This window comes from Nerophis lumbriciformis, linkage group LG08, assembly GCF_033978685.3.
Source record: "Nerophis lumbriciformis linkage group LG08, RoL_Nlum_v2.1, whole genome shotgun sequence".
NCBI classification, from domain to species: Eukaryota; Metazoa; Chordata; class Actinopteri; order Syngnathiformes; family Syngnathidae; genus Nerophis; species Nerophis lumbriciformis.
Window position 1 is genome coordinate 5,520,146 of NC_084555.2, and position 13,134 is coordinate 5,533,279.

At 35.9% G+C, this 13,134-nt stretch overlaps 1 protein-coding gene across 1 annotated transcript in view; it reads right to left on the reverse strand.

Moving 5' to 3' along the window:
• aqr (aquarius intron-binding spliceosomal factor) overlaps positions 1-10,844 on the reverse strand; it is a 132,531-nt gene extending 121,687 nt beyond the window's left edge. The window contains exons 1-7 of the mRNA XM_061968174.2: positions 10,719-10,844; positions 10,254-10,350; positions 10,115-10,171; positions 7,235-7,275; positions 7,121-7,156; positions 5,778-5,898; positions 5,542-5,682 (exon numbers count right to left, since the gene is read on the reverse strand). Coding sequence (XP_061824158.2) covers positions 5,542-5,682; positions 5,778-5,898; positions 7,121-7,156; positions 7,235-7,275; positions 10,115-10,171; positions 10,254-10,328 — 471 coding nt within the window. The 5' untranslated portion in view covers positions 10,329-10,350; positions 10,719-10,844. The remainder of the gene's footprint in view (positions 1-5,541; positions 5,683-5,777; positions 5,899-7,120; positions 7,157-7,234; positions 7,276-10,114; positions 10,172-10,253; positions 10,351-10,718) is intronic.
• Positions 10,845-13,134: the final 2,290 nt, after the last annotated feature.

Genomic DNA, 13,134 nt, shown 5'->3' on the forward strand with positions numbered 1-13,134 from the left:
AGCCGAAACAACAAACGCGCTCAGAGGAGATAATGTTTGAAGAAAGGGGACGGGTTTTTACAAAAATGTTGTGTTGAAGGGGGAATAGCAAACTTCCTGTAGATTTTTGCTGGGGGTTTTCAATTTATGAAATGTAGATCTAAGTGAGACCTACATTGAGGTTTTTGTTTCATGTCTCTCCGACCTTCCCAGTGTGAGTTACAGACAGTTTAGTAATTTTTTACTTCCGAGGAGCAGTTTTTTGTCCGTTTTATTAAAAAATTGCTGTAGAGCGCAATTTTTGAATTAGGGGTAAGGTTTTTTTATTAGATCACAGTTTTTGCCAGTCCTGATGTGTGCGTTCAGTTCGGTGAGTTTTGAAGCATGTTAAGGGGGTCAAATTACAGCGCAAAGAGGCAAAAGTGACTGTTTTTAGTACTTTTTTGTCTTGAAGGGGGAATTGCCAACTTCCTGTTGATTTTAGCCCGAGAATGTACCATTATGAAAGTTAGGTCTGAGTCAGACCTACATAGAGGATTTTGTTTCATGTCTTTCCGACCTTCCTAGTGGGAGTTACAGGCAGTCTAGTTTTTTTTTTTCCTAGGGGGCGCTAGAGCGCAATTTTGAGTTTTGGGGTTTGTTTTTTTTATTAAAAGGCAATTTTCGCAGGTCCTGATGTGTGGGTCAAATATGGTGAGTTTTGAAGCATGTTAAGTGGGTCAAATTAGTGCTCAAAGAGGCGGCGGAAGAATAAAGAAAGAATAAAGAATAATAATAATAATAATAATAAAACCTTAGAAATTCAATAGGTCCTTATGTCCCATTGCATAAGGACTCCCTGTGGGAGTCCTTTTGCAATGGGCCATTGCGGGCCCTAATTATTTAGCTCATTCACCTAAGAGACTAGACGTATAAGATTTCATGGGATTTAGCGATTAGGAGTGACAGATTGTTTGGTAAACGTATAGCATGTTCTATATGTTATAGTTATTTGAATGACTCTTACCATAATATGTTACGTTAACATACCAGGCACGTTCTCAGTTGGTTATTTATGCGTCATATAACGTACACTTATTCAGTCTGTTGGTCACTATTCTTTATTTATTTTAAATTGCCTTTCAAATGTCTATTCTTGGTGTTGGGTTTTATCAAATACATTTCCCCAAAAAATGCGACTTATATATGTTTTTTTCCTTCTTTATTATGCATTTTCGGCCGGTGCGACTTATACCCCGGAGCGATTTATAGTCCGAAAAATACGGTATATCTTCCTGCAAAAAGCAGATGCGAGCAAATAATCCAACTATGCAACGGAATAGATCCTATACTTTATCAAAAAAATATTTGCCAAGTGATATCAAGGATTATCCGTTGGTGGAGTTCCCAAACATGTCAAACTATCTTGTGCTCCGATGTCATTCTACACGACAAAGCGGGTGAAAACTTGGAAAAGCATTGATGTCTACAACTTCTTTGTGTGCGGCTGTGTCAAGGAAATTGGTATCAAGATTCTCCCGGATAAATATGCATAGTTTTTGCTTGAGTAAAGTTTACATCTTGCGAGGACGCTTGTATATAAACAAACTAGCCCCGGACAACTGACACCCGTAACTGTATATCTATTTAATAAATTAACAATTATTGAATCATCGACATATTAGATGTTTATCTTATCATATGTACTCTGACACATTTGTGTACATAATAAACAATAGATGAGATGTAGAAATACTTTTTCTGACAAAGTATTGACTTCGTCTGGTACACAAAATATCAAGATAATACTTTAATGGGAAATACTAAACGAGCAAAGTATATTAGAAATATATAGAGTAAATCTTTAACAAAGTGGTCACTGCGTTTTTCGGCTCTGATCCCTTGTATTGGAGTGTGTGCCACTTTTGTTGTCATCTTTCATAAAATCTTGCCCTCTTCCGCCCTTCTTGATTAGCTCTCGAGGAACTGTAAATAAATGTTTATCCTTTTCGCGATTGGAACGGTCCGTACGACCGAAAACAACACAAACATAGGGACATTTTTCTTCCGAGAAAGACTAAATGCCGCCAAGTACCCATTGAGAACAGACACAGCTTGACCACCACGCATATTTAATGAGCCGGATGTGATGTCATTCAAATCCAAGCAATTGCATGACATCACAGATTATACAGTACGTTGATATTTTCCACTATCAGTCAATACTATGGGTGTGATGAATTTATTTAATTTTAGGAAAGGGCACAACATATTTGTTTATATCATTCATCCATCCATTTTCCACCGCTTGTCCCTTTTTTGGGGTGGCGGGGGGTGCTGGAGCCTATCTCAGCTGCATTCGGGCGGAAGGCGGGGTACACCCTGGACAAGTCGCCACCTCATCACAGGGCCAACACAGAAAGACAAACAACATTCACACTCACATTCACACACTAGGGGCAAATTTAGTGTTAATATCATCCGATCTCGATTAATATCACAGTTATAAAAACAATTTTTAACCTGACACTTTTAAAGTATCTGTACTAAAAAGGAAATAAACTAGAGATTGATAAAGTAAATAAAACAAATTAAATAAGATTAAGAAAATAATTTGTTGAAAGTTTTTTTTACTGTAAAAAAAAAAAAAAAAGTATATACCGTAAATAAAAAATACTATTTTTACAGTGTGTTTGTACAGGGATACAAAATGAAAAAAACATCTTGTTGGGTATCTTTATCAAATGTAAACATTTTTACTTATGATGCTACACACACTGTAACGTCATTGCTACTTGCAAATGTGCATCATCTTTAATAACTACAGATTATGTAGTTTCAAGTTAAAATATCGATGGTCACAACACTACTAGCAGCTAAACTGCTAAATGCTATGTGTGCTGGCAGCAGTAGCAAAATGAACAGACTGGGCTCACATTTTAACACTTTCCGTATAATCTCTTGGGGGTACTTTTCCAAATTATCAAAACAAATGTTGTGTTGCCTGTGGTGTTGTACATACTTTGTATGTCGGCTTAATTTGCTTCACATTATTTTGGCGACCCAAAGCACGGACACACAACCGACGTTGAGTTAGGTTTTTTTTCGCATCAATAGCCTTCTCTTATGAGAACAACTCCTAGCCATGGCTGACATTTACTCTAAATTCCATGTCCAAGTTAGGTCATTCTGTAATTCCTTAAAATTGAAAGTGGAGTGGGAAAAGGTCGGTTCTAATTAGCTGTAGCTATTGTTAATATGCTTGCAGATGATAAGCGTCATCGACCTGAAATTTATCAGTGTTAAAAAAACCCACAATATATTAGTTAAAATAAAAATAATTACATTTTGAATTTTTGAGGACCTTTGCTGGGTATTTTACATCTCTGACATCGTAGCTATCAAGTGTAATACTAATTTGGCTGCTGCAGTGGCGTCTTGCTGCTAGGGTAAGCGATCCAGTGTGTCCTGGGTGCGTTTCTGTCGCGTCTTGGCGCCCATGATTGATAGTTTAGCCTGCTTAGACATACATGCGGCGCCTTGATTGTGGAACTCAAATGAGGCCATGCCTGCCCGAGCTGGCGGGTTATGCTGCTGAGGCTAGTAGCTCTGTTTGATAACTGTGTTTACTAGCTATATTTGCTAGCTTTATTTCTTACTGTTGGTTTAAATTGTGCGAAAAGCACTTAATGTGTGGTTCCAATCCCTTAGCCAGACAGATATGCTTCTGAAATATAAAAAAAAATGTTCTGTCTACGAGACAGCTTTTCCTTAAACGAGAAATAGTGTCACGTTTTAATCTCGCAAGAGCCCCTGACACGTCTAGTACACATCTAATACCGGTACATATGATTCCTCTTCCCTTTATTTTTTGTTACTATGCCATTTCCTGACATACATTTTTTCAAACATCTGATTGTCTTAAAAGGCCTAAAAGGAAAACTGCAATTTTGTCATTTTGCCTATCGCTCACAATCATTAAAAAAGACATGACTGATGTATTTTAAAAAAATGCATTCTTACTCGAACATAAAAGTAAAATAAACCCGCTTAAATAGGAATATACGAACATTTTAGCAGTCGGCATCCTAATGATAGCAGCCCTTGTACAGTAAGTGATTTATTATGGTTGTTGGCTCTCAAAGTCTGCAGTCATCAGTGATGGAGTTGAAATAAAAAAATCGAGCGTTGTGGTGCATTTGTGAAATGAATGCGCTGCCATATGCTTAAAATGATCAAAAAACACGTAAATATTACATGTTATTATAAATGTGCCTGTTACTACATTACATATATACCTACCGTACATCATGTATAGAAAACCTTGATGAAAGTGTTTGGATGTTTTTTAAGCGCTTTGTTGGCAGAATAGAGCGGCTCTCATAGGCTCCATTGTAAGCAAAATTTTGATCGCATTTATTTACGAGTTAGAATGTATTTAAAAAAATACATCTGTCGTCCATAATAATTGTGAAAGATAGGCAAAAAAAAAAAAAGAAGTGCAGTTACCCTTTAAAAATTTTAAGATTAGGGATTATAGCACTACCTTTAGCATTCGCTGTAGACCTTGCAAATGTACATTCATATGGGCCATGAATAGAAAATGTTTAAAACAAAAAATGCATCATGTTAAGGATTTGTATATGTTTCTAGTTGTCTCAACAACAACAATATCAGCAAAAAACCTGCAGGTAGATTACCGTAAATTCCGAACTATAAGCCGCTACTTATTTCCTACACTTTGAACCCTGCGGCTTATGATACGGTCTGGCTAATTAATGGATTTTTCTTCACTGATGACCATAATACAATGTTTTCAAAAAAACAACAAGCAAATACATTTAGAAGGTGTTTTGTTTGTGCTGTGGCGTCATCTTTTGGATGAGTTCGCTCACTGCAGGTGCTGCAGTGTCGTACCATTTACCAGTAGTGCTTTTTTTTTTTCTTCAACCGGAGTGCCGTTCAGTCTTTTAGCCGTCCATAGCCCTTCTACTCGTATGGATTCTTCATTCCTCCCTCTAAGCAACATTTATAAGTTTTACAATGTAACTAAAACTGTTTATACTTAGTAAACCGTCCAATGTGTAATGTCTGTAGGAGTGTTTTCATGCATATTTGTAAGTGCTTTGGTAATGTAATGACACTAGCATTGTCAGCAATAGCTAATAAGCTAACACGTTCACCAGTGTCTGTGTTTGTATTAACTTACAACGACATTCTTATTGTACTGTTTCAGTTTCACGAATTCCGTAGTAAACTCACCAAGACGTCACCCTGAAGTTATTGAGTCTGTTTAGCTGATTGGAGAGCGAGCTTCCACAGCTAGTGGGTTCATGACGATGACTTCTGTTTTGCTTGATCATCCGTTTTACTGCAGTGTTACAGACACGGCTTGTAAACAATTAAGGTATGCTAATAAATATTTACAGAATTTGTGTAAATAACTCATTTCCGACCTATATATATATGCGGCTAATATATGGAAACCCACCCCCCCACCCAAAATGTAGTAAGTGGGGCTAAAATACCGGTGCACGCTGTAGTCCGGAAAATACAGTACTATATGTGTTATGTAGTACATACAAGACTGTTGAAGCAGTGATCCAGAAACTCCAGCAGCACAGTTTGCTCCTTCAGGGAGAGTCCACAATCATCGCCCGCCAACAAGGTTTCCGTCACACGTTTGAAGAAGAATGAAAAATGTTCTGGCTCCTTTTTGAACACCTGATGAACAACACAATTAAACAGCAGTGTCGGTAACTGTAAAAGGTTATGCTAAGTTAATAAACATACTACCAACATGAGTGTTCAATATCTACCTCCCAGGCTGGGACGTTTTCTCGGAACTTCTCATTGACGATGCAACAAATGGACATGAGAAAAGCATTGCTGGACACCTTTGGAGTGTAATTGACCCAAAGGAAGTTCTCCAAGTACTGACTGCAAGGTAAAAAAAAATCAGCTCGGTAGTTTACATTTAAGTCACAATGCTTTGTTTTTCATACAGGACATTCAATTAGGGATGGCTTGATACCACTACTGCAACGTTGTATATCTACTCATATCTTGTTTTCTCTTTTCTTGTTTTAGTAAAAAATAAAAAAAAACACAGAATGCCTAATATTTCCACCCTTAGAAAAACCTACATTGCACAAATTGCACTGTTTTTTCCCTTCTTTGCCAAAAGTAAGTCCACACAGCTAAACAACACTTTCTCACAACTGTTAGCTAGCTGCATCTGTTTACTGATGTCTCATATTGTTGCTGTTTTTTGTTGAATTTTATCTCTATTACAGTTGTAACAATACCAGAATTTCAGTAGTCGATACCGATACCTATGAATTTCCCTTATTCACGATACCTCGACTAACAAAAAAGTTAAATGTACCGTACTGTTAAATGTATTACTTTATTAAAATGTCCAATATTTAAGATCACTGTACGTATTGAAAATTGCATCAGCCGCTGCCATGAGGTAACTATACACTCTAAAAAGAACAGCAGTGTTCTATTGTCTCCTAACATACCAAAAATGATAAATATTCGAATAAACAACAAATAAACCAGGCGAATACAAAGACTAAACATATTTAAAGACACATATTTGCATTTTTATTCTTTATTAGTACCATTTATTTTAGGACTCCACTCACTCTCACTTGTTTTAATGCTACGCTCAAGCTGCTTGACCATCATGTGAATTAAGCCGCAAAGAAGAAAAACGGATATGACGTCATATGCAACCTCGCTATGGATTTATTTGTATCTTAATGTTATGTTATACTCGTACTTTATCCTTTATTCTTAATCATGGTTCTTACTATTTGTACACATGTTTTTGTTTTTACTTTCCAGTGTTCCTCGAAGGGAGCCCTCTGCATCAGGGATTATATCAGCCATGGCTGTGGAGGCGCTCTATGTCAGCGTCCTATTGGCCGTGGTCTGATGACCTCCTGGTGCAGACGGCTACTGTAATAGTGTTTCTTCACCTGGCTTCTAAGTACTCAGTCATGCATTCATCTATGTGTGTGTGTGCATGTAAGTATGTCCATGCATGTGACTGATGAGGTGGGTACTTTTCTGTATTTTTCCCCAATTCAATAGGGTTTGGCCAGTATTAGATTGGAAGATCCCTAAAATGAATGAAAGTCAAACAGCTTACCTAAACTCGAGCAACATGATTTTTCTGATAGCAAACCTGCAATGGAGATGGCAAAGTAAATCCACAAACTCAATGATATGTGATATTTTACAAAGCAATTAAAAGTGTTCCTACTTGGACATGACAATCTCTTTTTCATACACATCCTCCATCACCTAAACAAAGGGAAAATAGTTATTTATATTGCATTTTTACCAGTGGTGTGCTATCAAGGCCAGCAAGGCCTTCTCTGCTGGCCTAACATAACCAGAAATCATGATCATAATTTTATTTACTTTCCCTAAATATCTAAAAGTATTCATATTCTCTTCATGTCATATTATGCTCCTTCCAGCGTCGTTGTTTTTAGGTTATAGAGTTTTTATCCAATCAGAATTCAGCGAGCATATGTTGCCATGCTGTATGAAATCTGCCCAGAGCCTTCAGAATCAACAAATGCACTCTAAGTCAACGGGCACATACAGGTGATAGACAGTTGCGATAGCCAATCAGATCACGAGTTGTTGTCAGTAAGGCCTTATAACTGGCCTAAGGCAGATATATAGTGATGTTATGAGCTAGGTAACATAAGAACTCCATTACCCAGCATGCCACATTAGTGAAGAGCATGTGCAATAGCCCCGTTTAGGTTGTTGAATGTAGCCATGACGGCAGCTGGATGTTATTGACGAGCACGCTGTGGAGTAAACTTTAAGAACTCGGCCAACACACCTCGTCTTATGTTTTATGATTAGACAAGACAACACATATATTTGCAAGGCCATTTTCAAGAAGGATATTTAAAGAGAAACTACATCTTGTGAGACGATGTCGGCCAACATTGGAAGCTTGCTCAGCTGAACCGGCGATGAAATGTGATTTCAGATATTTTATTTCTTAATTTTTTCACGTTAAATATGTTTTTTGCAATTGAATTTTGACAGTATCACATAAGATATGTTTGAATTGCTGATGCGGGTTTATTGATTTTTAAATGCGCCAGAAAATAACCCGTTTTGTACACTGCCCGGTAGTGCGTAAATGTGTTTCTGTATAGTATTTTGAGAGGTAATCATTGAAGTCGGACATCACCGAAGGCCTAGGTGGGAAACGCACGGCCCGCCACTGAATTTTACTACCGGTACATAATAAATGAAATTAAATCCATCCATTTTCTACCGCTTGCCTCTTTCGGGGTCGCGGGGGGGTGCTAGAGCCTATCTCAGCTGCATTCGGGTGGGAGGCGGGGTACACCTTGGACAAGTCGCCACCTCATCGCAGGGCCAACACAGATAGACAGACAACATTCACATTCACTCACACACTAGGGCCAACTTAGTGTTGCCAATCAACCTATTCCCAGATGCATGTTTTTGGAAGTGTGAGGAAGCCGTAGTACCCGTAGGGAACCCACGCAGCCACGGCGAGTTTGATTGATTGACATTTTTATTAGTAGATTGTGCAGTACAGTACATATTACGTACAATTGACCACTAAATGGTAACACCCGAATAAGTTTTTCAACTTGGTTAAGTCGGGGTCCACGTTAATCAATTCATGGTACAAATATATACTATCAGCATAATACAATAATCACACAAGTTAATCATCAGAGTATATACATTGAATTATTTACAATCCGGGGGGTGGGATGTGGAGGGGGTGAGGGGGTCGGGGGGTTAGGTTAGGATGCTCTCAGCATAATTTCAGTCATCAACAATTTTATCATCTGAGAAATGGACATTGTAACAGTGTAGGTCTCACTTCGTAGGATATGTACAGCGAGCGGTGAACATAGTGAGCTCAGAAAGCATAAGAACAAGTATATACATTTGATTATTTACAATCCGGGGAAGTGGGATGTGGTGAGGGGGAGGGGGTAAAGGCTCGGGTTGTAGCTGCCTGGTTTTGAAGGAGGATAGAGATGCACTGTGTGGAGAACATGCAAACTCCACACAGAAAGATCCCGAGCTCGGGATTGAACTCAGGACCTTCGTATTGTGAGGCACATGCACTTAACCCCCTTTTACCCCCGTGCTGCCCATGAAATTAAATAATACAATTAGAGATGTCCGATAATGGCTTTTTTGCCGATATCCCGATATTGTCCAACTCTTAATTACCGATTCCGATATCAACTGATACAGATATATACAGCCGTGGAATTAACACATTATTATGCCTAATTTTGTTGTGATGGCCTGCTGGATGCATTAAACAATGTAACAAGGTTTTCCAAAATAAATCAACTCAAGTTATGGAAAAAAATGCCAACATGGCACTGCCACATTTATTATTGAAGTCACAAAGTGCATTATTTTTTTTAACATGCCTTAAAACAGCAGCTTGGGATTTGGGACATGCTCTCCCTGAGAGAGCATGAGGAGGTTGAGGTGGGCAGGGTTGGGAGGCGGGGGTGTATAATGTAGCGTCCCGGAAGAGTTAGTGCTGCAAGGGCTTCTGGGTATTTGTTCTGTTGTGTTTATGTTGTGTTACGGTGCGGATGTTCACCCGAAATGTGTTTGTCATTCTTGTTTGGTGTGGGTTCACAGTGTGACGCATATTTGTAACAATGTTAAAGTTGTTTATACGGCCACATTCAGTGTGACCTGTATGGCTGTTGATCAAGTATACATTGCATTCACTTATGTGTGTGTAAAAGCCGTATATATTATGTGATTGGCCGGCACGCTGTCTGTATGGAGGAAAAGCGGACATGACGACAGGTTGTAGAGGACGCTAAAGGCGGTGCCTTTAAGGCACGCCCCCAATATTCTTGTCCGGGTGGAAATCTGGAGAAATTCGGGAGAATGGTTGCCCTGGGAGATTTTCGGGAGGGGCACTGACATTTGTGAGTCTCCCGGGAAAATCGGGAGCGTTGGCAAGTATGCCCCCGACCCCAAAAGGGACAAGCAGTAGAAAATGGATGGATGGAATATATTATTTTGTACATTTTTTTCTATTTAATCAATTTGTTACAGGTTTTATGCAAGAAGACAGCAACACACAACTCACCTTAGGATCAAAGGGCAATTTGTTTTTGGCATGAGGAGCCCAATATTTGTTTGCCAACTGAAATAATAAAATAAAAGCAATTAGTTAGTTCTAAATAGTCCTGGCTAAATAGTATTAAACAAAATCAAGTCTGTATTACCTGGGTGACATATTCTGCATTAATTTGGGACACAGACGGCGCTGCAACCTTTTTAGCTGGGGTTTCTTTCTCCATGATTGCCTTCGTCCACAAGTGTCTGCAACATAAACCACATGGAAATAAATGTCAAATAACAATTACAATAACAGCACGGATAATATGGTGACAACGTTGTAAAGTAGTTTCACATTTAAGCTAGGCATAAGGAACAATATTACACATGTGCGTTTAAGACACTGGAAACACTATCGGATAATATTAGACAATATTACGTGATTTCCAACTTGTTTAGTCCGAAATTAATACGATTTAATCGAAAATGAAACATTGCACTTAACACTTCGGCTAAGGTAAATGGGTGTACTTTGTCGAAACATACTGACGACCAAACTATTTTTCCAAGTCGCTATTATTGTTTTAGCGTTTCGCAGGCATGAAAAACACAATTAAACAAGCAGGACAAACCTTTATCTGTCTTTTGAGCATATGGGTGAGAAGCAACGTTGTGGCGCTACTTTACGAATGGACATAACAAAACGCGCTGAACGCGTCTCACTTCCGGCTTTCGTCCGGGTAACAATGTCTTCCGTGGGAAAACAGTAAGAGCAGGATAATGGTTCCTACCGGTTAAAAAAAATGTGAGTGAGTGTGAGTGACTGAGTTTGCGTTCATTTCGAACAAGTTCTCGAGCGAGGATGAAAAAATATAAAAATAAAAGAAAGAAATATGTAAAAAATATATATATTATAAAATATATATATATATATATATATATTTTTTACAGTCATCAGTACTTAAAAAATAAAGGTATAATACAAACACTTCAAAGTACCTTCCTTTAAATCGTATGAATCTTCCCGCCATCAATTATACAGCATACATTATTTAATGAAGAAATATTTCAAGACCTGTTATTAAAAAAAATAAAACAAAGATATATATATATATATATATATATATATATATATATATATATATATATATATATATATATATATAAATGTATTATAGAATAAAAAAGATTATTTACAGTCAACAGTACTTAAAAAATAAAAAATATATAATACAACACTTCAAAGTACAAAGTAAATTGTGAGACTCTTCCCGCCATCAATTATACTGCATACATTATTTAATACCATACCATACCATACCAACTTGAAGAAATATTTCAAGACATGTTATTAAAAATAAAAATAAAAGAAAAAGTAATCTCTCTCTCTCTCTCTCTCTCTCTCTCTCTCTCTCTCTCTCTATATATATATATATATATATAAAAAGTTAAAGTTAAAGTTAAAGTACCAATGATTGTCACACACACACTAGGTGTGGCGAGATTATTCTCTGCATTTGACCCATCACCCTTGATCACCCCCTGGGAGGTGAGGGGAGCAGCGGTGCATGGCCGCGCCCGGGAATCATTTTTGGTGATTTAACCCCCAATTCCAACCCTTGATGCTGAGTGCCAAGCAGGGAGGTAATGGGTCCCATTTTTATAGTCTTTGGTATGACTCGGCCGGGGTTTGAACTCACAGGGCGGACACTCTAACCACTAGGCCACTGAGTAGGTATATATATAGGTATATAGATATATATAAAATAATATAAAATAATTAAAAAAGATATTTACAGTCATCAGTACTTAAAAAATAAAAAATATTTTAAGACACTTCAAAGTACTTTCCTTTAAATTTCATGACCCTTCCCACCATCAATTGTACAGCATCCATATTTAATGAAGAAATATTTCAAGACATAATACAAAATTAAAATAAAACAAAGATAAATATATATAAAAATATATATATTAAAGAATAAAAAAAATATTTCTACAGTCATCAGAACTTAAAAAATAAAAAATATAATACAAGACTTCAACGTACCTTCCTTTTAAATGTATGACTCTTCCCACCATCAATTATACAGCATACATTATTTAATGAATACATTTTTCATGACATGTTATTAAAATAAAAATAAACAAAGAGAAATATATAAACAAATATATATTATAGAATAAAAACGATTTTTACAGTTATTCTTACTTAAAAATAAATAAATAAATAAACATATATATATATATATATATATATATATATATATATATATATATATATATATATATATATATATATATATATATATATATATATATATATATATATATATATATATATAATACAACACTTCTAAGTACCTTCCTTTAAATTTGTGATTCTTCCCACCATCAATTATACAGCATACATTATTTAATGAGGAATTATTTCAAGACATGTTATTTCAAAATAATAATAAAACAAAGACAAATATATACAAATATAAATATTAAAGAAATAAAAAAAATATTTTTACAGTCATCAGTACTTAAAAAATAAAAAATGTAATAAGACACTTCAAAGTAACTTCCTTTAAATTGTATTCTTCCCACCATCAATTATACAGCATACATTATTTAATAAAGAAATATTTCAAGATATGTTATTTAAAATAAATAAATAAAACAAAAATAAATATATAAAAAATATATATTATAGAATAAAAAAATATATTTTTACAGTCATTAGTACTTAAGAAATTGTATGACTCTTCCCACCATCAATTATACAGCATATATTATTTAATAAAGAAATATTTCAAGACATGTTATTAAAAAATAAAATTCAACAGAGAAATACATAAAAAAAACATATTATAAAATCAGTACTTAAAAAATATAATACAACATATGACTCTTCCCGCCATCAATTATACAGCATACATTATTTAATGAAGAAATATTTCAAGACACGCTATTAAAAACAACTTGAATTACCTAATTAATCCGAACATTTAAAAACATATTTTTTACATTACATACATTATTTAATGAAGAAATATTTCA